This window comes from Leopardus geoffroyi, chromosome C3, assembly GCF_018350155.1.
Source record: "Leopardus geoffroyi isolate Oge1 chromosome C3, O.geoffroyi_Oge1_pat1.0, whole genome shotgun sequence".
Lineage (NCBI taxonomy): Eukaryota > Metazoa > Chordata > Mammalia > Carnivora > Felidae > Leopardus > Leopardus geoffroyi.
The window spans coordinates 133,593,809-133,620,419 of NC_059338.1; the positions used below are offsets into that span (position 1 = coordinate 133,593,809).

The following is a 26,611-nucleotide window of genomic DNA, read 5'->3' on the forward strand; positions in this document are numbered from 1 at the left end:
ACTTCCTAACTTGAGAAATATGTCCACCAAGACTTCCCATACAGATATTACGTATGCCGTAAATTGCAAAAACCATAGCAAATCTAGCCTCTATGTGGGGAATAGGAGTTCTACATAGAATAAAACTGTGAGCCATTTGTTTCAAGTGTGCCTCGCATCAGATGTAAACAATTTCATTTGAATTGCCCGTGTCGACAAAGGGTTTAGTCATGGTGAAGGACTTGAAGTCCACCCAGGGACTTTGGGGAAATTGCCTAACTTCTGTGTTTCCACCTACACATCCAAGAAATCATTCTTACCACTTTTTCTTCATTAGAAACTACTTCTAACATTTAACTTACCCACTTTCGTTTGTAGTTCACACAGCCCAGTTTTAAATACTTGGCACGTAGATAGGTTCTACTTACAAGAACGTAAAATAAGTTGAGCTTTTTGGAAGAAGAGTAGTAGGTATGAGATAGTGGTAATATTTATCTTACTATTTTGATGTTGTAATGGAAATGAAATTATTTCGGTAAAAGGAAAACCCTAAGAAACGTTACTTCTGCCTTCCGTGAAGTCAGGTTTAATAGATGCTATGTTTGGGGACACCGTGTTTTATCCTGCTTCCCTACATGTTGTCACCTAGACTGGTGAGTGGCTGAGAAAGCCACTGTCCTTTGAAACTGAAAGTGCAAGCAAGGAAACAAAACACCAGTCAAACTGAAAAGGCAACGTTTAACTATTCATGGTTTCTCTGAGCTTATTTCGTGTCTTACCCCTGCTCTGAAAAAAAGTCCAAAAAGGAAGTGACCATTTACAAAATACTGATTTACTGTAAGTTTAGATCACATTTTATAGCAGTTTTTTGTTGTTGTGATTTCCTAGGCAGAGTTAACCACAAAACCTAGACCTGGACTGTAAGTTATAGCACACTCAGAGTTAATTAGAAATCTGCATACTCATGATTAATTGAATTATCAGCATAAAATAAAGGAGAATTTATAAATTGCCAATGAAACACAGTGCTGGAAGGGAGCTTTCTAATGCAGTCACTTCCCTTTTTCTAGATGAGGAGGTTGAGGACTAAGAGATTAAGTTATTTGGCCTTCGTCAATTTAATTTTTTAAAAGATGATCGATGAACTTGTTAGGCCTGAGGGATGTGCGTGCGTCAGCATGTTTTGTTTGGCCGTGGCCGTGCCGTATGCCAGTTAGGTCTGTAATTGCAGATGCGCCCGTGGTGCCCACTCTCTAGTAGGACTGGATAAACTCTCCTGTTTGTTAACTGCAGCCTGGCAGTGAGCTGGACAACCTGGAAGAGATTTTGGATGATTTGCAGAATAGTCAATTACCACAGCTTTTCCCAGACACGAGGCCCGGCGCCCCTGCTGGATCAGTTGACAAGCAAGCCATCATCAATGACCTCATGCAACTCACAGCTGAAAACAGTCCTGTTACACCTGTTGGAGCCCAGAAAACAGCATTGCGAATTTCACAGAGCAGTGAGTATGAGATATAGATGGTTATGCCAAGAAATTCCCATATAATCACCATTAGAAACAGTGATTATTAAAATCTGATACAAACAGCTTAGTCACTTCAATGTTTTTGTGGTCAAATAGCACCATCTACTGTCCTGGTTCTTCAAAACACTATTCAAAATGGATTCTAGTGAACATGGCTTTCCAGCATTCTCTTATGGTTAATTGAATCAACACGGAGGGAGACTGACCTACATAGATAAAGTTCTTTAGATGATTGTCATATTTTCCTTTATTTTAGCTACTGCCTTCAGAAATGGAGCTTAAAATAGACTTTATATATGTCTAGATATTACTAGATACTGGAAATATAGAAAATTAGAGAGTTATGCTGACTTTTTAGGAGTGATATGCTATTAAAAATTCTTACTATTTAATCATCATACATGAATGGGCTATATATATTAAAAATATCCTCTCTCTTAAGAATCGTCCTATAAATATCAGTTTAAATGGAACTTTACCATAAACGTTTTCTAAGTGCATTTTAAGTTGGCTAATTTGATATAAAGCTTGAAGACCTTAGACTATTTGATAAAATACATTTTATTTTAGATTTTTGTGAGTTTAAGATGAATTACTTCTTCACCATGATCACTTAATTTACAAACTCCGTAGTTACCTAAAGTCCAACAGTTTGAATGGGAAAAAATATCTTTCCCTTACAAAGAGATATAATTTATAGAAAGATAGATGACCTCTTCAGTGTTAAGTCGGTGAACAGAATGGTTTTTCCCTCATCAAGTACAATCAGATTCATTGTTCAGCATTTATTCCCAAACCAAAAATGGCAACCACCAACCAAATCACAAAATAATCTTTAATTAGTGGACCTTTTCTCAAGTGATTCTTGATTATTCCAAAAGGGGTAAAACAAAATAGTTTTTGCTTGTTATCTCTCAAACCTGTCTGTTTCATGAGGAATGGAAAGTAGTTAGGGACCATGGGAGATCACAAAGTCAAAGAGTTGGGAAGGGAGTAAGAAGCATACTACAGAGTTTATGCTCATTAACCAGAGGCATTAATGAAGGGCAGCATGGGAACTCGTGGTTTCTCCTCCATTTGTACCTCCTAATGGAAATCAGATTATTGACTGGTAACTGAATAGCAAAACCTGAGGGAGTCATGATTAAGCAGGTACATAATTTCCATTCCAAGCCCTAATTCTTCTAAATATTTTATTTGTTATTAATTGTTAAGAACTTATTTCTTTATTTTGAATGTTCTGTTTCATACTATGCTTATGTAATTCAGTGGAAACACTTGATATCGTTTAATCAAGTAGTAATAAACTGTCATTTACAATATCTGTATACTTGTAAAATTTAATAATGTTCTTATCAAACTATTGGTTGTGTGATTGGATAGTGCACACTGCACCGTGGGTTCTTGTTGGTCAACTGTAAGAATCGTTTCAAATCTAAACAGGTCCAGAATTTAAAGAAGCTGTATTTAGAAGATTAGACAGGGCCGTAAAGCTTTAATACTGACTTCAGGTAGCAGAGTTCACACTTACAAGATTTAACTTGCAATGTGAATAGATACTTGCAAGCTAATTCTACTCCTAGGAAAGTCCAGTTAAGAAAATGATGTGTCCAAAGCACACGTGTCTAGGTTTGGGATTGTGTGCAGGACATGTTTATAGCTTCATAACTGTGACAGAACAATACTCCTGAATTCAAATAATGTAACACAGGGACGAAACCATACGAGAGGTCTGCTCAGCAAATATGATTGAATGTTAGAAATTAGTATTGGGGAGGAAATATATGATAAGTAATAGACACCTTTTTTCTCTCTTTTTGCAAGATTGTTGAGAGTTAAGTTGGAGACTTGTTGACTAAATTATGAGTCCACATGAGTTTGTCTTTGATGTAGGCCTTTGGTCCTTGAGGTGCAGAGCTTTGATATTTTACAGACAGCATTTTCCCTACTGCTTCTGTTACTTTTTATTTTCCATTATCCTATATTAACCTTCAATTTTCATGTGTTTTCTCCTTAGCTTTTAATAACCCACGACCAGGGCAACTGGGCAGGTTATTGCCAAACCAGAACTTACCACTTGACATCACATTGCAAAGCCCAACTGGTGCTGGACCTTTCCCACCAATCAGAAACAATAGTCCCTACTCAGTGATACCTCAGCCAGGAATGATGGGTAATCAAGGGATGATAGGAAACCAAGGAAATTTAGGGAACAGTAGCACAGGTAAGGGCTCAAATGCACTGTTACTTTATTGGTGAGTTATTTAATTTCGTAATGATTCAGCCACATCAAACTAGTCGAATTTCTCAAATGGAATTTTTTATGTTAGAAAGTAATATTTGAACGTAAGAAAATTCTGCAAATTTTCACTGTGAGACTGGCATGTGAAGCATTGGAAAGCATTCCAGTAAGCTTACTGTTTTATTCTGTGATCATTACTTTCATAGGGTTTCTGGTCACTAACCTATAGCATAGGCTAATTTCTTCTATTCCAGTTTACAGTCCTAGACATCATAGAGGTGCACGTAAGATGATTTGATGAGTTGCTGGCATCTCATGTAATCTGCTGATAATCCCAAGCCTCCCTCTTAATTGATGACTTGTTTTTGAAGAATTTCAGAATGCAAGTTTAAAGTTCAGGCAACGTTTCATACCTATAAATGATACCGTTTTTCAGAAAACTATTCGTTAAAAACAAGTTTAAATGGTAGTGTGCCTGGCCTTTTCGTACCTGATCCAGGGCTCCCTTTTCAAAGATATATGACTGCCTGTGCTCTGGTTTGGACCTTGACCTGCTGTAACTTAGCGTGTCTGCCAGGTTGCCCAAGCGCATTTCCGAAGTGGTGACCGCTGTCCCAGCCGCTACCATGTTCCTAAACTCCCATCTCCTCCAGGCTAGAAACCATCTGAGTAGCATTGACTGCCATCACCACCTTGTCCTGTACCCTGTACCTTGTACCTATTTACCACGGACACAGTAGCAGGACGCTGAGTGTTCTAATGAAGAACTGCTCACAATTTACAGCTTTCTTTCTTTGTCAAGATGAAGCGCTCAAGACAAAGACATTGAAAGAAGTAGCTAGTATAAAAAGAATTTCTATTTGTGGGTGTTTAGTTCTTTGTTGTGGTGGTGGTTGTTTTTTTTTTTTCTTTTAGCTTAGTCTGTCATCTCTGTATACACATCGCCATTTTAGACAGCTAATTGAAATTAGAGCTCAATTTTAAGGGGGAAAGCTGGATTTATTTATTTTCGGTTGTTGACGAGCAAGCGGTTTTTGGAGAAACGTGTACTGGGCTATATTAAAATAGTTTATTCCTTCAACAACTATTACTGCTCCAGGCCCTGACTACTTCACTAATCTATATATTCACAGAAATGGTGCCACAGTAATTTTATATTTTAAGGCAAAGTATTGAGTTATATAAATAAAATATTTATGCAACATTCTATAACAGAAAAGGAGCCAATGACTTCTTAAAAATGCCTCCTTGTTAGCAGAACACAGGAAGATCTGAGTTCTTGCAGGAATCTGAAGAAGAAATTTAAGGATATACCTATTTTCAAATCGGGGCAGCCTGGCGATCTAGACTGTGAGGGTCATATAGTGCCTCTGCTTCGTTTCCAAAAACAAAGACCAAAAGAGACTTCGACCCCAGTTATTATGATTGCATTAATATTGTTGAATTATAGGTGATTTTTCCTTCTGCTTTCTAGACTTTATATAATCTTGCTATATTATTTAGGTAATCGATTTTTGGAGAAATAAAATGCCTATTCTCCCATAGTACATTTGTGTAGTTCAAATGTAATGTTCAGATGGTTTTTTAAATATATATTACTATAATATTGTTCTAAGCTTTTCAGTCTAATTAATCACCCTTTATTCTTAATCATCCTAATGTAGCACATTCTCATTTCACCAGTGAGAAACCACCCATAATACATGTTTTCTCCATTTCTTGAATATACCCTCTTTTTAGTTATCACAATGAAAGTAAATGAAAGCAAGCCATCTATTTGAAAGCAGAACTTCTATATATTGGTCGTTCAGCATTTCAAAACGAAGGGTTCTCACTTGGAGTTTCTCCCCTTTAGAATATCAAGTCTTAGCAAATATTTGGCCATTGTCCACATCCCAGGGGCAGGCCAGAGAGAGCAAACACTTGAGCCTGCGTGGAATATTGTGCTCTTCTTGTTGTGTGTGGCCCAAATAACTGTTAATATCTCGGGTGTAAAGGGATCTTTACCAATGTGCCCTAACCCCTTCTAGATCTATATAATCAGGAATGTGGTGGTCCAGGTATACTGAAGTCCCCCATAAGTAGGAGTTCCCTTGCCTTGGTTGTAAAAAACCGTGGTAGGAAGATCGTGTAATTTCTCAATGGTTTAGAGGCTACCTTGGTCAATTTTGAAGCGTAACAAATCAGAGTACCCTGGAAGGGATTTGAGGATTTAAAAGTCTGACGTTGGCTTCACGGGATATTCTGTGATTTGGATTTATAATTAGAGTATTGACTATGAGTTTAAACCTTGTTTCTCTTAGCCTCACCTCCCTTTTGGAAAGTAAAGCACTGACGTGTAGATCAGCTAATGTGATTCACTTCCTGAGGAAGGAAGTTGGGGTTCTCCACACGCCACAGCACCTGTTTCTAAGTACATATGGGAACAATTTTAACAGCTTTTCCGAACTATAGAGAGTGGCAAGTCCGTGCTCTGAAAAACTGTAGAAACTGCCAATTCTTGTTGCTTAGCCAAGGGTCCACGTCTGTCCCAATGAAGGCATTAACTATTGGGCTGTGTAGACAGAGTGATGGTCTTACACAGAGTAAGATCGTCTAGTGCTCATACATGCTGACTGTGTTTTCAGTTACTCCATCTCTCAGTTTCCTTTGGCTTGCCTGCAGGAATGATTGGTAGTAATGCTTCCCGGCCCACTATGCCATCTGGGGAGTGGGCCCCACAGAGTTCTGCTGTGAGAGTCACCTGTGCTGCTACCACCGGTGCCCTGAACCGGCCAATCCAAGGAGGTATGATTCGGAACCCAACAGCCAGCATCCCCATGAGACCCAACAGCCAACCTGGCCAAAGACAGATGCTTCAGTCTCAGGTCATGAATATAGGTAAGGTAGTTCTAGTGCTCTGTACTTTTCATTTCTGTGCTTTCTTAGAAGAGACGAACCGCTCCAAAAGTTCTTTGCAGACATGCTCCTCATTTGCAGGTGATTCCCCCCCATGTCAAGCTGTCGTAAGTGCGATTTTGCTGGGACTCTGTATAGAATCCTAGAGTCTCAAAGGTTTCCCAGTTACATCAGAGAAGTAACTACCTCTGTGGTGCTTTATTTGTATTAAATTCTCTAATTTCAACCTTGGTGGGGAGTGAATCGGAGTGCCACACTGCCAGTGTTACATACATGATGGTCGTAAGGAGCATCTCAGCGTTACAGCAGTGGTTCCTGACTCTGGGTGATCATCAGAATGCTCGCAGGACATTAAGATGCAGATTCTTAGGACACCATCCTAGACTATTAAACCAGACTTTCCAGGGTCCTCACTGAAGGTACGAGGTCTACTAGGGCATCTCACAAAACGTGAGGATCACTAAAATTCTCTTCGGATACACTTCTCATGTTATTAAAATTAATGGTCTAATACATTATATGACACCATTTATATGAAATGCCAAGAATAGACAAATCTGTAGGGAAAGAAAGTAGGTAAGTGGTTGCCTAGAACTGGGGGTCTGGGGGAACTGGGGAGTGACTCCTAATGGTCGCGGGTTTGTTTGGGGAGAATGAAAATGTTCTAAACCTGATTGTCGTAATGGTTGTACAACTCTGCAAATATACTGAAACCCACTAAATCATACACTTTAAACGGGTAAATTGTATGGCATGTGAATTAGGTCTCAGTAAAGCTGTTACCTGAAAAAAAAATCATGGTCTGTACAACTCATACTTGAGATTATTTTCTTAATCATTGACATATTAAGCTTCTTCTAAATCTTGCACATTAGCATAATTCAGATAAGTTCATGTTTATGTACTTTTTCATATACTTAGAATATTGCACAATGAGTAAGAGCTAAATCATTAACGGAAAGGTACCAGGATTGTTTTGACAAGACAACACAGAATTCTCATCCTACCTCTGGCATCCGCTTTCTTACCTAGTTATGTAATTGCTCAGCACATATTGGCTTATTGTTTCTGAGAGGTGACATTCAGATAGCCTTTCTACAGAGAATGTACTTCAAATTGATGAGTGGTTTCCAAACATAAATTCCTATAATTTATGAAAGGCTTTTATAGAAAAATGCTGAAAATGACCAGATTTTCATGCAGAATTCAGCTGGGAAATTTTTAATGTATTGATTCATTCATTTAAATATCATAATTAAGGGGCACCTGGCTGGCTTAGTTACTAGAGCATGTGACTCTTAGGGTCACAAGCCCCATGTTGGGTATAGAGATTACTTGAAAAGTTAAACACACACACACATACACACGATAATTAATAAATCCCTCATATCCAGAAATTTAATTTTTTTCTCCATGTTTCTTTATTGAAGGGCACCTCATCTGGCCTTTGAGCTTTATTGTGTAACTGAATTTCTTTGATTTTTAATAAATTCAGAAAGCCATGAACTCCACAAAAAGTTGTCTCTTGTAATAGAAGACTGGTCTACACATGATGACAACAATAAAATCATTAAAAATCTCATGTCATCCATTAGCTTTAAACCTCTAAAAAGAACTAAGAAAGGGCACATCTGACCTGCCCGAGCCTTCTTTCTGTTCTACCCCCTTTCTTCTAGAAGAGCTAACTGAATTACAGTGAATGAAAGTTCAAGAACAAGTGATCTAGCACTTCTTGAAAGTATGATCCAGGACCCCAAGCCTTTCAGGAGGTCCACAAGACTAAACTGTTTCCATAATAATGCTGAGACCCTACCGGCCCTCTTCACTCTCCCCTCTCTCATAGTTACATGCTGTGTGGTGGAATGTGGGAGCACATAGGATGCTCTGGCTCTCCTCTGTCAATCTGGACATTAAAGTGGTCCTCACGATGTAAAACAAGGGGCCCCTGGGTGGCTCAGTCGGTTGACTTGAGCCAGCTCAGGTCATGATCTCACAGTTTGTGACTTCGAGCCCCTTGTCAGGCTCTGTACTGACAGCTCAGAGCCTGGAGCCTGCTTCGGATTCTGTGTTTCCCTCTCTCTCTGCCCTTCCCCCACTCATGCGTGCTCGCTTGCTCGCGCTCTCTCTCTCTCAAAAATAAAATAAAAAATAAAAATAAAAATAAATTTTAATGTTAACAATACCAGTAAAAGGGTTTTTTTCATTTTTCATTAAAAGATCTGGTTTACAGGGCACCTGGGTGGCTCAGTCGGTTAAGTGTCCAACTCATGATCTCAGCTCAGGTCTTGATCTCACAGTCATTGAGTTCAGGCCCTGTGCTGGGCTCCACACTGGGTGTGAAGCCTATTTAAAAAAAAAAAAAAAAAAAAAAAAAACAACTTCTTGTTTATATTAACATATAGTGGATTTATTGTAATGATTTTTAAATGAAGGAATAATTGTTTTTTCTACTCTCCAGTGTTAATTTCCCATACAGTGTCAATCAGATATAACCCACATAAACTAAAGCTTGTTTCTTGAAGAATATAAAAGGTTCTCTTTGCAAGAGTTTAGAACTGCCACTCTATATGTTCCCTAAAGTGAGTGAAAAGCCTTGAAGTTTATTGCCTTTGTTAAATTTGGTCTTACTATTTTCACCTAAATATTATTACATCTGTCTTTTTTTTTTTTTTTTTTTTTAAGGTTTACTTATTTATTTATTTAAGTAATCCCTGCACCCAACTTGGGACTCAAACTCATGACCTTGAGATCAAGAGTCACATGCTCTTTCAGCTGAGCCAGCCAGGCACCCACATCTGTCTGTTTCATTTTCCATAAACCAGATATTTCTCTATATATTACATAGCAGAAATAGGCACTTTCTTGATTATAGGTTATAAAGTTTTTTGATTTTTGTCTTCTCTCTTTAGGGCCATCTGAATTAGAGATGAATATGGGGGGACCGCAGTATAGCCAACAACAAGCTCCCCCAAATCAGACTGCCCCATGGCCTGAAAGCATCCTGCCTATAGACCAGGCATCTTTCGCCAGCCAAAACAGGTGAGTCCTGAGTACCCAGGAGCTCCAAGAGAACAGTGGTTCATGAGTTCTGGAAGTTATTTTATTTTTAAATGTCTGTTTATTTTGAGAGAGCAGGCACATCTGCACTCACATGAGCGGAGGAAGGGCAGAGAGAGAGGAGGGAGAGAATCCTAAGTAGGCTCTGTGCTGTCAGCACAGCCCGACTCAGGGCTCGATCCCACCGGCCATGAGATCATGACCTGAGCGAAATTAAGAGTTGGGCACTTACCTGACTGAACCACCCAGGCACCCCAGTAACTTATTTTAGACCTCTGCCAGAAATTAATCTTTTCCTTCTAAATAGTTGGTCCTGACCAGTTTTCACATATTCAGACTATAATCGTCAGTTGTTGGACAGGAGGTGAGGGGGTAGGGGAGGGAGAAATCCAGAAATCAGTTACTTCTAGGGCATACCTTTAAAAAGTTATAATTTAGTTGGAAAATAAAAGATGTACATTAATAACTATAAGGTAGTATGTACTGTACTATAAATGGTATAAGAGAAATCAAACAAATTACAAGAGATCATCCAACTGGGGTGACTGGGGAAGGCTTCAGAGTCCTGAAGGGAAGGTGTAATTCAGGAGGTAGAGATGGGAGGAAGCCAGTCCAGAGGGGTAAAAGCAGCATAATCAGGGCCTGGATGTTACAGAAACAACACGGTATGTTTAGGGTAACGGGGAATAGTCTAGTTTTCTGTTACATATATATTACCACTTAAAAAAATACGCAGTAAAGGCAGTATGGAAAGATTTGGCAGGAAGAGTAGATTAGTAATTGAATAGATTTATAGAAGGTTTTCAATACCTAAGAAACAAAAACAGATGAACATTTGGGAAGGGGGGGTTGGAAGAGATAAGGAAACAAACCATAACAGGCTGTTAGTGATAGAGAACAAACTGGCGGTTGCTGGAGAGGAGGTGGGTGGAGAGATGGGTTAAATGGGTGATGGATATTAAGGAGGGCACTTGTTGGGCTGAGCATTGGGTGTTACATGTGATGAAACACTGAATTCTCCTGAAACCAATACTACACTATATGTTAACTGACATTTAAATTTAAATACAAATTTGAAAGAAAGAAAAAAGAAAAAGAACGTCTTAAATACCACGCTCTGAAGAATTCAGACTTTTTCATTAAGCCATTAAAAAAGGTTTTTGGAAAAGGAAATGGTATGTGATTCTTGTTTTAAGTTTTTTTTGCTTCTGATTATGTCAAATTTTGTTTCTTTGTAGGTGATCTTTTCTCTTGTTGCTTTTGAAATATTCTTTGTATTTACTGTATGTGTTGCACTTTCACTACAGTGTGTCTGGGTGTGGATTTATTTATCCTGCTTGGTATTTGGCATGTTTTACTTGTTTTTACCCCGTAGATTCATGTTTTTCATGTTATTATCTCTAGTACTGTCCCTTTCCATTTTCTTTATTCTTTCCTTCTCAGATTCTGGTTAGACATATTACACTTTCTCTTTCTACGTTGGATTTTTTTTAAATTCTACCCTCCATTTTTTTATATATATATACATATTTATTTTTGAGAGAAAGAAAGAGACAGAATGTGAGCAGGGGAAGGGCAGAGAGAGAGGGAGACAGAATCCGAAGCAGGCCCCAGGCTCTGAGCTGTCAGCACAGAGCCCAGTGCAGGGCCCGAACTCACAAACTCAGCAAGATCGTGACCGGAGCTAAAGTTGGACGCTTAGCTAACTGAGCCACCCAGGTGCCCCCTACCCTCCATATTTCTTAATCCATGTATTTTCTCTCTCCTTGTCTCTCAGTACATCAGGATAATTAATTTATTATCCAGTTCATTAATTACTTCTTCATCTATGTTTAATCCAGTTACATTTTTTATTTCTAAAAGTTTTATTTGCCAGGTCTACTTTTCAGTCTCATTATTTGCTTATTTTCGTGATTCCATCTTTATATCTTTAAGCATTACATTCATCATTATTTTCTGAATTTCTTTATCTGATAATTCTGATAACTAGGTTTCATAGAGGTCTAACTCCAGTATTGACTCTCCCTCATGATGGCCTGTTTCCCTGAGTATTTTGGTAATCTTGCATTGGGAGTTCTTAAGTTGATCTTGGTTGGTGAAACATCTAGAGTCGAAATTGAAGAAACTTCTCTTAAAAAAGCAGATTTGCAGTGCTCTCTGCCAGAGGTGGGGGGGTCCATTCCACGTTCCCTCAGTTCAGTCCAGCAGCCTCAAGTTAGTGCTTTTATTTTGCTTTGGCCCAGAGCCCCAGCTCTTGTAACTGCTCTGTGGATAAAAACACACCTATCACCAGTAGCTTGGGATGCTCAAGGTTTAGCTCCTAGGTGGTTTTTGTTTTGTGTTTGCCTCTTTGAGAGTTCCATTATTCCCTGCAAAGCCAAGGTCACAGTTACGTCGTCTGCATAATCTCGTTTTTAGCAGTGCACTAACTGCAAGCAGACTTGAGGCCTAACTAATGGTCCTGCTTGGCTGGTTGGGTGAACAAAGCAGCTCCCCAGGCAGAGAGATGGGAGCCTACGCCAGAAGGCGGTGTGGGACCTGAAAGGGTGTGCGCGGTGTTTTCCAGGAAGTAAACTTGTTGGAAAACAAGCTGTAGCAATTCGGCCTTGAGGCCCACATGTAAAGAGCTGGGGTTGAAGGCTCCATGAGGACCCTACTGCAGACCGAGTGTTTTGTCCTGGTTTATTGTCCTAGATTATTCTGGTTTAAAGTTATGTAATATTCTTATCTAATTCACAGATAATGAAAGTCAGCAAGGTTTTTGAAATTTCATAAGAGTTGAGTACATTTTCAGAGTTTCTTATTTGTTTTTTTAAAACTACAGGTTTCAGAGTGAGTCCTACTCTGAGATGTAACGCTTTTATCATAGTGGGCCTTGCACAGCTCAGAAGCGTGGTATGATACCTGTCTGTTTTCCTTCCCTTATCTTAAAGGAGAGTAAAGGATTCAGAAGATTCAGTGAAGTTTAAAAACAAAACAAAACAAAAAAAACCCCAAAGTATCAGAAAATGAATAAGATCCCAGCAATAAGACATCTGAGAAAAAGTCGAGGGCTAGTTATTTCACTGAAACAAAAGACCAGGGAAAGTGCTTACTAACCGTCTCGAGTACATAAAGGAGGAGGCTCACTTACCAGCTGTATTCCTTTCATCATGGGAAGAAACTAGTATTTTTTTAAGCCTGCGCTGCCTCTGAATCACGTCTGGGGTCTCCTTAACAGGCGGGTCTGGGTGGGGCCCAGGGCTCTGCATTTTGAAAGAGACCCAGAAGATGCCTGCATCTCTGGCCCTCCCCCTGCACTCTGAGCAGAAATGAGGCAGGAGAAGGATGGCAGAGCAAGAACCGCGTGCAGTCCCTGTGGCTGTCACCGGACCAGCCACCAAGGCAGCGTGCAGCTTCCATCACCGGGTCTGTTGGGAGTAGAGCATCGCACAAATAACCACTGTAGTAATAACTTGGAAGCAGTACTTTTTCGGGGTCCTCCCAGTTCTTTGAGTCTAATTTGATGGAGTCCGTGAGTGTTAAGCTGTTTCTAAATATGTTTATCTGATATGTTAAAGAGCCACCCATTTCCATGGAAACTTGCACATAATAGAAATGTAGTACGGTAGTTAAATGCAGCATCTAGTAGTTGTTTTGGGGTGAAACGTCAAAGATTAGTTTCTAGAGAATACTAGGGGCAAAGTTAGGATTTTCCCTGTTGCCCAAACAGATGAACATTCTGTTAAAACAAAAATGGAAGAATTCCAGAGTTTGTATGGAGCCCAGTCACCATGTAAGCATGTTCGGTTTGCTGTGCAAGTTTCTGGGTCTGGGCACCAACCCTGTTCTGCCGTTGCTCTGGATACGCTGTGTCAGTTTTCTTTGTATGAGAACTGTGTGGACAAAATAGAATGTGTTCATCACTTCTAAAGTAATTTCAGCTTTTCCAGCCACTTACCCCCCATCTTTTATTTTAAATAATTCAGTTTGGAAGAAATTTATGGCCAACTTTATGGTAATCTTATTGTCATAGAAATTCAGAAGTGATGGATAACAAAGGTTTTGACTATGTCTCTCTTTTGAAAAGAAAAACAGTGCTTTATCATCCCACCCCCTTTTTTTTAACTCCCCTAAGTATCATCATTAACATTTTATAGTTTTACTGCCTACTTAGGGGTAAGTTTTTAATGTTTTATGAACCCAGCATTAGTTTAAGTACACATTTCCAGAAGACTATAGGTTAAGCCCTTAAATCTCAAACATAATTCTCTTACTCATTTATTTATAGTTGAACTTGCATTTTCTGTAGTTCCGTTGTGTTTTATTTTCCTCGATGTCGTATGTAAAAAAGATGTTTAAAATATAGCCAGGGCTCCCTGGGTGGCTCAGTCAGTTGAACGTCCGACTCCTGATTTCGGCTTAGGTCATGATCTCACAGTTTGTGGGATCGAGTGACAGCTCTGTGCTGTCAGTGCAGATATATTGACATACTTATCAAATATGCTTTGATATATTTATCAAAATAAGTAAAATAAACTATAGCCCAAAACTTATAAAGGATTTTTTGAAGATTTCTGTTGGATTTATAAAAGTGGCTTTCTCTTCAAATACAGTAGCTGCCCTCCATGAAAAACTTGCTTTCACATTAAGTTCAGAATCTGAGTTAATTTGGTTTTCTTTTGTTTGAAATGCATCTAAATAAAGTTTCTTTTGTTGTCTATTTCTTATCATGTAGTAGCTGCTACTTTTCTGCAGAATTTTGAAAATAACGTGAAAAGTGATGATAATGGTCATGGTTTCTCAAACAAGAGCTCAGAATTGACCTTATTCCCCTTTAAAAAAAAAAAAGTTTATTCTGAGAGAGAGATTGTGTGTGTGCATGCATGGGCGGAGGAGGGGCAGAGAGGGAGGGAGAGAGAGAATCCCAAGCAGGCTCTGTGCTATCAGCATGAGCCCAGTACCAGGCTGAATCCCAGGATCTAAGCCAAAATCAAGAGTTGGACGCTCAACCTACTGAGCCACCCAGGCGCCCTTATTCCCCATTTTGTCTCCATTCTTACCGTTTTTTGGTAGTTCATAAAGTGTACATTTCAAGAAATGAGGTTTCTTTTGATGATAGCTTTATCTTCTGCTAGTTTGTTACTTAATCATTTTGCATCAGCCCATGGCCTGCATGTGTTCTTTTATTCCTCTGAATTTCGTCCTTGTCTTGTCTAGATTGTGACTCTATTTGTAATTGCCCAAAATGCAGGAGAATAAGTTCTTCATTGTGTTGGGGGACATTTATAAAGTTGGGATTGGAAGTCTGGATTGGTATTTTTTCCATAAGCCAATCATATTATTACATCTCTAAGGGAAGTGATATAACTCATGGTATACCCAAATTTATCATATCAACCACAATGCAATGTATCTTTCTGATTATAAGATACGATATCCTGGCTAGATCAGGAGCCCTTTATTTTCATCAACTGGAAACTTACTGAGCCTATGCAGTTTCAAGAACTGGGCCAACAAAGAGACTTAAGATCTCCTCACTTGGTACAGTCTAAAGCTGATATTTTAACATCAATACCAATATCGATTTTAAGTGAAAAGAAAGGACGAAGCATGGAATGACAAGTGTTGGCCTTATAGTGGCATAGATGGCATCTTTTGGAAAAGGATCAATTGCCCAGGGTGGCTGGGGCTCACGGGGAAATTGTGGACACTGAGTTTGTAGAGACTAGGCTTTACCAAAGTGTGTGCGTCCTTAAATTCCACCACCACCACCTGTCCAAGGACTTAGACATTTTCCTGGAGAGCTAAAATAAGAATTTTTGAGTCATCCCAGCAAAATTTGTTTTGGAAAAGGAACCTAACAGCATTGTCTGAGGAGAATAGGAGAGAGGCTATAAGCAGGGAATTATTTTGAGAGTCCTCAGCCTGAGCTGACAAGGAAGAGCCCTGACCAAAGTAGGAAAGCTGGAGGTACTGTTGGATGTTTCAGTCTGTGTTATGTATTGCTTTGAGGTTTGTTTGTTTTTTTTTTTAATTAAGAAAAGCATGTAACAAAAATGGGTTCTTTTATGTTGGAAATTGTTTTTTTAATTTAAGCTTTGGATGTATCTTTCCTACGGTGGAGTTGTCTTGCAGAGGGTGACCGTACCTCCCTTTCCTTTTGACGCTGGGTTTCAGTCCAATGCAAGACTGGGGGGTGTGGGTTCAGGCAGAACCCAGCAGCCTTCCTAGATTTAAGAGAGTAGATTTCACCTTAGCCTGTCAGCAGTGGGGATCTAGAGGGGTCTGGGTGGGGAGGTCGTGTTTGGTGTGGGAATGAAGCTTCCAAAGAAACAGAAGTTGAAAATTAGGGAATAAGGCAGACCAAGAAAATACTTTAATGCATTTAACTAGCTACCATCTTTGGGGAGTGAGGTCCCAGGTATAAGTGATTTGGTAAACACACAACATCCACTCTTGGCTGACTCGACCTCTTTTCATGAAACTTACCACATCCAAATGTTGGTCACTCCTCTGCAGAATTTCCTCCTCTCTTTGCTTCTGTGATATGCAGTTCTATTGTTTTTCTCCTCCTTGTTGCTGCTTTTCTACACTGCACCTTCCTCCCACTCCTTAAGTGTAGGAGCAGCAGACTGATCTGATCACATTTGTGTTTAAAAACTTAAATTCCGGGAGAGCATGGATGCCAGAGAAGCAGGAAGGGCAGTAGGGAGACTTTTCCAGGAAACGATGTCTTACTGAGGAGCAAGGCAATGATGAGAAGAGGCAGGTTAGAAAAGGCCCCCCAAAAACCAGAGCACGAGTCTCAGAGTGTTAGCTACCTTTAGCAAGGCAGGACCATTTGAGTGGAACCGGGTGGCCGCACAGCGCATGTGCTTGGCCTGTGGTAGTAGCCCGCAGCAAGGGAGGCTCGGGGATGCAGGCTTAGAGCCGGGAAGGGCAGGTGAGTAGTGTCATGAAGGGCGCATTCAATTAGGTGATTTCCCTCACAAGTTACTGGGGATAAATGGAGAGTATAAATTGTTCTTTAATGCACTGATTACAAATGTTGGAAATCAATTGTTGGCTTTCATAGTCAGCATTTCGGGATCCTAGGCCAAAGTGGCATGCCAAGCTGTCTTTAGAAAACATGGCATATTGAATTGGGTTAGATAGGGGCGCCTGGGTGGCGCAGTCGGTTAAGCGTCCGACTTCAGCCAGGTCACGATCTCGCGGTCCGTGAGTTCGAGCCCCGCGTCGGGCTCTGGGCTGATGGCTCAGAGCCTGGAGCCTGTTTCCAATTCTGTGTCTCCCTCTCTCTCTCTGCCCCTCCCCCGTTCATGCTCTGTCTCTCTCTGTCCCAAAAATAAAAAATAAATAAATAAATAAATAAAATAAATAAATAAATTGGGTTAGATAAATAACTTCATCCCTTGATGGATCTATTCACACTTGCTTAAGAATGAACTTACTTACTTGTAAACTTTTCTTTTCTCCAAAACATCATATGGTAACTCTAAGAGTACTAATTAGACCACTTTGACAAAATACAAGTATCATTTTCCCTTTCGATACTGAAGTAACTCAGAAACTTTTCAGACCCCCACCACGAACAACTTGTCATTTAATTTAAATTTTAGGAGTTTTATGTACCATGAGTTTGGAGTTTAGTGTTACAGTTATATCACCTATGACCTTTTATAATAATATAATCTGCACATTCATGATCTACTTTGGTTGACTCAGAAAGGCCAAGAGCCGCACTTCCTGGGGGCCTTAATGAATATGTTTGCAAGGCCTGCTTATGCATGACTAAGAAGTTTCCTATTAGTCCGACCAGAGTTAGTCTAGCGACAGCTGAATTCAAAAAACTTAATGCAGCTTTTCTTCTTATAGGTCTCTAGTCTCTCCCAGGTGAGTCATCACAGCCACGTATGAAATAAGACTGTTTAAATGAAATTTGTCTTTCCTACCAAAGTTCAGAACAATCCTTTGATTACTTCAGGGCAAAGTGAATACATACCTATGCTTGAGAAATCCGTGTAGATTTGTGGAAATGCAACGATCAGGAGGGCCCTGGCAGCACGCGCGTCTGTGTTGGAATCACGGCTTGGCAGTGTCTGCTTGTGCGATCTCCCCGACATGTGGGTTAACCCCTCTGAGCCTCAGCTTTGCCAGCTTTAAAGTGGGGGCAGGCAAAACGAAAACCATACACTAGATGCCTCGATTGGCTGAGTAGAGTGTGTCTGTCACTGTGACTTGTCATTTTGTTCTGTTCTGCCTGGTAGAGCGTTGTGTTACACAGACCCGGAAGTCAGTGGTTGATGTTGGTCACCTTTTGTCCCTAAGGGAAGAAAGTGTTCTCTGACCAGCTGGCTTTTCCAGGGGCCCACGGTGAAGTTTGTGTCTTCACAGGCAGCCATTCGGCAGCTCTCCGGACGACCTGCTGTGCCCACATCCTGCAGCAGAGTCGCCCAGTGATGAAGGCGCTCTCCTGGACCAGCTCTATTTAGCCTTGCGGAATTTCGATGGCCTGGAGGAGATTGACCGAGCCCTCGGAATACCCGAACTGGTCAGCCAGGTGTGCACGGGCTGGGGGCGGGGGGGGGGGGGGGGGGGGGTTGCTGAGCTCTCTCAAGGGCACGGACTCGTCTGTTTTCTTTGGTTCACAGATACTCTGCGGTCTGCTTCTTAGGGCACTTCTTTACCTACTAACAAGCTGGCTCTGTTTTCTTTCTTGCCCTCCTTGTTACTCCCACGTAAACATTTGCCCAAGGATGGAGAACACTGAAAATGAGCTTTCATTAAATTTAGGCTATTGAGCTGAAAGGCAGAAAGTCAAGGCCAGCTCACCTAATGACGTAGAGGGACACACAAGGAGCAGAGAACAGAGAAGTCTAGAACAAAACACTGCCACCCCAATGACCTAGAACCCTTTCAGCTAAAAACCCACTTGGCATCCACGATGATCATGTTCATCTTTACATTTGTGGGCTGGTGAGAAGAAGCCAGTGTGCTAAAAGAATACTTCGCACACAAGCTAGCAGAAGTCATTTTAGAGGTAGCTAGAGCTCATTAATCATTTTGACCTTTGTGTGGGTTGAGCCCATAATAATTTGGGGGGATATTTAAACGTAAATGGGAATACAAGAAAGTGCTTAAGCTTCCTCCTTCTGATAGTTTGTTAAAGTAATTCTCTACTTTAAAGTATTACTACTTTATAGCAATAATATCATAAACAGCCTAAACATAGTCTCGAATGTGGTAACAGTATTTTCTGTGTCTGGCTACCCAACTAAATTTGTGGGAAGCAGGCAAGGAAGCAGGCATCCTGGTTTACTTTATAAAGAGGAACAACAAATCTAAACAAAATCTAAACAAAAGCTATCACAGTCTCAGTGCTGTCTTCCTCTGTGCTCATCATCTTTATCTCTTACTGCTAAACAGTAGCTTCCAGCGCCCAGTATACTCTTAGACACATGACGTGTCAGGAGGACGTCAGAAAGGTGATGCAAAGTCATTGGAGGCTTCTCTAAAGCCTAGAAATCATACTGTCAATTCCCACAGTTCAGCAGACAGAAGTGGGAGTTAAGTCTTGTCGATTCATATCAAGAACAGCAGAATGGGAAAAAATGACTCGAGAGGCTACATGATATAATGTGAAATAAATCGAGAAAGGAGAATGGAATTTAAATATTTCCTGTGTGGCTAGTTTGCTTTTGCTTTAAGTGGTAGCTAGAAGTCAGCACTCAGTATTGTTCTCGAGTTTTGTCCAAGTGACATTTTTTTTTAAAATGTGGTTATTGGGATTGTTTGTAGCATCGTTTTTATCAAAACTGGTGTCCTTTTAGCATTTAATATTTTTAGTCCCCTTCATTTTTTCATTCATTTGTATTCTATTTTGTCTCATCAAGTCCATTGTCAGTATAATGTCATCCTATTAAACTGAATTATAGAAACATTTTTCGGTGGATTTGGGAAATGGAGAGTACAAATAGACTTTATTTGTGCACATGAGAGTTGTGTGTCTTCTTTAAAAACTGGAAATTATTTCATTTCTTCTCTGTTGAAGATGGGCAGGTATTTAAAGTTCTAAGTTTCGTGAGTGTAGTTATTCAATTCAATAATGAGTTCAGTAATTCAGTAATCAATGGTGTCCCCCGGGGAGGCTCCATCCACATACTTAAAACTGTGCTGGAGAGGGCAGTGGGCCCGGGTCTCGTGGGTGGACCTCAGGACCGCGCTGACATGAGCCAAGGATCATGGCCAGCACCAGGCCCCTGCTCTAACTTGGGTAGACTGGTTTGAGGAAGGCCTAAGACGTGACCATGTTAGAGAAAGCCTTAAGAGACGTTTTTGCTCTTGAGTCCTTCCCTCCTTATATCAGAAGGGTTGTAGCAATTACCCCTAGAAGTAGAAGGGAGAGGAGAATGGAATTAGCCAAGTATGTGTTTCCACCCTAAACACAGACACCGAGGGCCACTTGGGGGTGAGGTGTTCCCCCTCGGAGAAGTTGTAGATTTTCTATACCTGCTTCATTCTGACCCAGATAGATCAGGTAACCATAAGAAGTCAAGAATGACAAACACAGCAAATGTGTCCAGTAGCTCATAAGATGGTGGCAAACTGTAGAAGTTCCGGCAGCACAGAAGGCAGTTAAATAAAGGCAGTGTATCGCACTGCCGAGGAGCTCAGGTGCTAAATCACAGACTGGATTGGAACCCACTACCGAACCAGCCAGAAAGGCTTATCGCAACTTCCTCCATGTCTCCAGATCTCACTTTTTTCATCTGCAAAATGGGAACGATGGTGGCGGGTGCCCCAACACTGCCAACCCCAGTGAGGCACCAGGGTGGTCGTCTGACTAAAATGATTGCTTCAGGTATGAAGAATCAGTGAAAAGACTTAACACTTCCAGGGGACATTTCCATTTTACAGTCCGGGTCAGTCTCTGATGGGGAAGTGAGGAGGCAGTGTCCCATAGTCCTGGCCTAGTTGTCCTTCCCTTGGAAGAAGGGTTGATGGGGGTCAGGCCTGACCCTGCTTCTTCCCTCACATAAGTGCACCCGTTGAACAAAGATATTTTCTAGGAAGAAAAGTGGAGTCACGCTAGGTACCTTTGTATAGTAAGTACAGTGTGAAAAGCTTCAAGTATATGACAGTGAGAGAAAATAACCTTGTATCGACTCTGCTGTTTAGAGCGGTTGTATTCATTTGTTTGTCATCTGGGGCTGTCTCTTCAGAGCCAAGCAGTCGATCCGGAACAGTTCTCCAGTCAGGAATCCAACATCATGCTGGAGCAGAAGACCCCGGTTTTCCCACAGCAGTATGCATCTCAGGCCCAGATGGCCCAGGGAAGCTATAACCCCATGCAGGATCCGAACTTCCATACCATGGGACAGCGGCCCAGCTACACCACACTCCGCATGCAGCCCAGACCCGGCCTCAGGCCCGCAGGCCTGGTGCAGAACCAGCCAAACCAGCTGCGACTCCAGCTGCAGCATCGCCTCCAGGCACAGCAGGTGTGCTCTTCGTGGGCGTCTGGGCGCCAGGGCGGCCAGGGCGCGGGGGAGTGGGCAGCTTGAGGCGAGAGGGCGGCGTAACAGTCGTGTCCTCGGGGAGGACGGAAAGCTCATCCCATCCCTTCCAAGATGACCCTACAGCTCGTGCTCTGTTCTACTTACTGATTTCCCTTCTGTCTCGTCCACTAACTCCACTCTAGCACAGGGGAGCTGTCCTGTTGCCCAACAGGACAACGATCTAGCCTTGAGCTCTCTGAGCCTCAGTTTTCCTGTCTATAAAACGGGGCTGCTGTATGGTGCAGGGCAATGTGCATATGAGTTAAAGGTGGTTTCTAGCTCAGTGTGAGCACTCAGGACAACAGAGCTCCTTTCCTCAGTCCTGTCTCGTGACAGAAATTGTCACTGTTAGCTGAGTGGTGGCAGAGCAGTGCTGCCTTCTGAGTGCCTAGTTAGCTCAAGAAAATGTGTTCTCGGGAAACAAGCCTAGACAGATTTCTGTAAACAGTCCACAACGTTTTCTCAGTTATAAGCAATGCGAAACCTCACTGATAATTAGCTTTGTAAAAGAATTCAGCTGCAAACCATGTGGTTTCAGCATCTAACGCATACAGATGTTACACTGGGGAGGGCGATTTCTCAAGAGAGATGATTTAAAATATATTGTGTGAAAAATGTATTGATTCTTCTGTCTGTTGCATTTAGAATCGCCAGCCACTTATGAATCAAATCAGCAATGTTTCAAATGTGAACTTGACCCTGAGGCCTGGAGTACCAACACAGGTAAGGAGCAGACCAGCAGTCAGATTTCATGGGATGTTGAGTTTCTCTGTCATTTCTTCCTTGTCAGTATCCCAGGCAAAGTTACTTACAAGGTCATATGACCCAGATCAGCACCATGGATCTGTTAGGTCATTCAGATGTCCATCTAGCCTGTCACTTTTGTAGTTCCATTTTTACTGCCAGGTACAGTCAGTTCTTGTCATTCACTTGTGTTGTGTTCTATGAAGTTACAGCAAACACTGAATTAGCGACTAGTGAACCATTGCTCCCAGGAGACATACAGGGTTAGGGTCCTGCCAGCCTCTGGTGCCAGCATGGTCATCAGTCTATCAGTACATAACCTTGTTTCACATGTGCTTCAATTTGAAGAAATCTTATTTAATAGATATTGTCGATTTGTTACCTTGAACTCAGAGACACCAGCGCTGTGACTCTTGCCTGAATGAAGCTCACCCCACACGTGCCTTCTCCATAAGGTACATCGCAGCCTCTTGCATTTAGGAACACTAGACAGCTCTTTAGCACTACTCTTAGGAACCACCGTCAAGAGCAAAATCACCTGGGAAAAGCACACCAGAGTGCAAAACGTGGAACTAAATAGTCCACAAAAAGGACGCTTACAGTATGAGAGCTGAAACAAGAAGGCAGAGTGTCACCTTGTTTCAGCCTTCGGTGGGAATAATGTGCACCTTGAGCATCTCAAATTCTTTTGCACATGTCCATAGACGTTGACAGTGCTGTGAATATAGAGTTGGGGGTTACAAATAAATTTTAGCAAGTAGGTAAGTTCACAAATACGGAATCCAGGAGTAATGAGGATTGACTCTGTACTGCTAGGACCCCATAAACAGCCTTCTACCTCTTCTGGGTGGCCGGCACTGACATCCTTCCCTGCATCCATCTGTCTTTTCCTCTTCAGTCTGCCCTGGCCTATTTGCATGTTCCTATCACCCTCGCTTTCCCTACACTCCCTCCCCTCTCCCTGCCTCTGTTCAGCCTTTTCCGAAGCACTTCAAGCCACATTTCGGCACAAATGATCTGGTTTCCCTTTAGATTTGAATGCCATCTTCAAGGTTTCTGTGACATTCATCTTACAGCTAGGACTGGTATTATTATGAGGTCCTTTAGTTAACTGTGTTCTCTCACAGTGAGTTCCAAGTTAATCCATAGTAACATTGAAGTTACCCATGTCAGTCATTGCAAGGTTTCAGAAAAATCATCATCTCTGTAGAACTTAGAAGCCCACATTCTCACCCACCTACTGTTCGACTCTAAAATGTTCTCTCCACGTGGCGTCTGGGTGGCTCATTCGGTTGAGCGTCCAACTCTTGATTTTGACTCAGGTCATGATCTCAGGGTTCGTGAGATCGAGCCCCATCTTGGGCTCTGCGCTGCACTTGGAACCTGCTCAGGATTCTCTCTCCCCGCTTCTCCCCGACTTGCACTCCTTCCCTCTCTCTGTCTCTCTCTAAAATAAAAAATAAAATAAAATGTTCTTTCCGTGTAATTTTATTTCCCAAATGATTTTACATGAAACAGTACCATTTGTTGTCTTATTTCTAATATACAGTTTGTTTCTCAATCTGTGTCTTCCCCCAATGTTCCCCTCCGTGCATTCCCCACCTCACCCCCATTTTAGGCACCTATTAATGCACAGATGCTGGCCCAAAGACAAAGGGAAATCCTGAACCAGCATCTTCGACAGAGACAAATGCATCAGCAACAGCAAGTTCAGCAGCGAACACTGATGATGAGAGGACAAGGGCTGAACATGACATCGAGCATGGTGGCTCCTGGTGGTTTACCAGCAACTCTGAGCAACCCCCGGATCCCCCAGGCAAATGCACAGCAGTTTCCATTTCCTCCAAACTACGGTACTGGACTTACATCCCCACCACCTTTCACCAGCCCTTTCTCCCCAGTGTCCCCTGCTCTTGGGTCTCAGCTCCTCTCTCACAGCTCTTTGCATGGCTCCCAGATGAGTCTGGCTACCCAGGGAGTGATAGGCAACCTGGGAGGACAGCTGGGGCCTGTCAGGAGTCCCCAGGTCCAGCACAGTGCCTTCCAGTCTCTCAGCTCAGGTACCACCTTTTCTCTGAGTGCAGGTCTTACTTTAAGAGTGACCGAAGTAAGTGTGTTTGAGTGTGCGTGGATGTGTGTGTTTCTGTCAATGTCTGTAAACACGGGTGCATATGTATATATTTATTTTTGAAGACCTCTGAGTCTGACCCAAACAAATCAATAGATACATACAAAATGTTGAAAGACCTACAAAAATTCAAGCATTACACATTCTCCAATTTTTGAAAAAAAAGATGGTACCAAATCTTCAATGAATAGATAATTCCTGAGAAGTGTTATATAGAAGCCCCAGTGGAAGGCCCTTTGTTTTCTTCATATTGATTTGTTGTTCAGCGTCAGTCTTAAGAGACAGATGTGTACTGTCATAAATATTCCTATTTGTGTGCATGTCATGTTCAATTAATAGTTGAATTATTGATAAAAGTTAAGTGCTTACATTAACATTAATATTCCAAATGATTTTCCCTGTCTTTTGCCAGAGTTATCTACAAATAACTATCAAGCCTCTGTAGCGCTTAAATTCATGTCTTCTGTTTCTTTAAAGAACCAAATAATGTGCGGGTTTTTCTGTGTGATCATAAACTTTTCTTTCTCAGCTACCCTAAGCATTAATTAACTATGTACATTACACACATCTAGGCAAAAAACACATTTTCCTCTACGTCCTCCTTGAAAGTTTCTAAGTTGCCACCTTTGTTTCTAAGCTCCTTTCCTGTTTCCTTTTTGATGACCTCAGAAAATGTTCTAAAAGTTCCTTCTCTCCTTTTAGTGTAAATGCCATTTGCTTCTAAACTGAACAAGAAGCTTACATTGAATTTTTCTATGTATTCTTGCTCATCTTAGATAGCACTGAAATACCGCAGAGCCCTTTACAGACAGAATCCTTTGTGATGCAGTTACTTATTTTTAAAAATGCATGGATCTCCTTGTAGAATGACTTGATTCAATAAAAAAATTATTCAAATGTGTTAACTTTTCATATATAGCTGAACTTCAGTCCGATTTAAAGTTTAAACAATCCAATTGTAGTGATACATAAAAATTTGAAGACTGTTTCAGGTAAAAGAGAAATACACATGTTTGACCAATTCTTGATTTAGAGAGGGATAAGGGGAAGGAACAGTATTTTCTCTATCTCTAGACAAGGTAACTACCTTAGAGAATCAACATTTGGAAATTTTTTTCTTCATGCTTTTCATCCCAGTTTGGAACCTTTTTTAAATGTATGTGGTTAACCAGCACATGATCAGGTATTTGAAAGTAATTTTCTATGTGTATGTAATTTGAATGTTCTCTTTTCTTCCCCCCAATCTCTACGATAAAACTAATAGTCTCCTTTGGATTTCTGTTTTGTTTTTTAAGGAATAAGTCAGCAACCTGATCCAGGCTTTACTGGGGCCACAACACCCCAGAGCCCTCTGATGTCACCCAGAATGGCACATACCCAGAGCCCCATGATGCAGCAGTCTCAGGCTAATCCAGCCTACCAGGCCTCCTCTGACATGAATGGGTGGGCGCAAGGGAATATTGGTGGAAACAGGTATGCCGTGTTTCTGTGTCTTTTTAAATAAGTGATCACCAGGGAATTTTTCTGTAGACCGCCTGTCTCTCTTCTGTATTTTTTCTCTCTCTTTTTTTTTTTTTTTAATTGAGTAAGCTCTATGTTCAACAATGGGACTTGAACTCATGACCCTGAGATCAAGAGTCACATGTTCTACTGACTGAGCCTGCCAGGTGCCCCATCTTTTCTGTATGTTTCTTAATTTTTTTTCTCAAGCAAGCAATATCAAGTAAACTATGAAGTAGGAAAGTTACTAAGTAGGCAGAAGTTACCAGAATACAAAAGTTTGGCATATCTCTTCCTTGGGAGTAAAAGGAACTCCCCTGAGAAGGTACCACCCCACCAGTTTAAGACCGAAACTGCTATGGAAGGCAGTGCTCCTTCTAGAGCATCCTTTATCAGTACATGTAGTAAAAGCAAACAAATAAAAAGCTTGTTCGGTGCAGATAGGAAAGAGAAAGATACACCTCTAGACCTTCACAGTGATGTTAGGAGAGGACTGTGGTCGCCCCTGCAGCCTCATTGAGCACTTCCTCCACCATCTCTGACCTCACCCCTGCTGGCTGTCCCACCCTGGGGTCTTTCAGCCTATACTTACTCATCCTCAAGTAAATACGTGAGAAACAAGTGCTCAAAACTCCCCACCTTTTTGCCCTACAACTCTTGACATTTTAATCTTTTCCTTATGTTCTAGCATGTTTTCACAACAGTCCCCACCACACTTTGGGCAACAAGCAAACACCAGCATGTACAATAACAATATGAACATCAATGTATCCATGGCGACCAACACAGGTGGGATGAGCAACATGAACCAGATGACAGGACAGATCAGCATGACCTCAGTGACCTCCGTGCCTACGTCGGGGCTGTCCTCCATGGGTCCCGAGCAGGTGAGCACCCTGAGGAGCAGCCCATTGTCTTCTGATAACTTTTTGTCTATTTCCGCATTCAGTGTATCTTTCCATGTACTTAACATCTGCCATCAACTCCCACATGTA

General features: G+C 41.3%; 1 protein-coding gene across 17 annotated transcripts in view; it reads left to right on the forward strand.

The window, feature by feature from the left end:
- NCOA2 (nuclear receptor coactivator 2) overlaps window positions 1-26,611 on the forward strand; it is a 291,905-nt gene that overhangs the window by 252,191 nt on the left and 13,103 nt on the right. For 15 of the 17 annotated variants that reach the window (XM_045454962.1, XM_045454960.1, XM_045454958.1 and 12 more), the window contains 10 exons: window positions 1,273-1,483; window positions 3,525-3,731; window positions 6,414-6,629; window positions 9,557-9,686; window positions 18,081-18,246; window positions 20,909-21,187; window positions 21,890-21,967; window positions 23,607-23,841; window positions 25,412-25,589; window positions 26,305-26,503. In XM_045454962.1, the coding sequence (XP_045310918.1) occupies window positions 1,273-1,483; window positions 3,525-3,731; window positions 6,414-6,629; window positions 9,557-9,686; window positions 18,081-18,246; window positions 20,909-21,187; window positions 21,890-21,967; window positions 23,607-23,841; window positions 25,412-25,589; window positions 26,305-26,503 (1,899 nt within the window). The remainder of the gene's footprint in view (window positions 1-1,272; window positions 1,484-3,524; window positions 3,732-6,413; window positions 6,630-9,556; window positions 9,687-18,080; window positions 18,247-20,908; window positions 21,188-21,889; window positions 21,968-23,606; window positions 23,842-25,411; window positions 25,590-26,304; window positions 26,504-26,611) is intronic. The other 2 variants (XM_045454973.1, XM_045454974.1) reach the window with 1 other exon arrangement.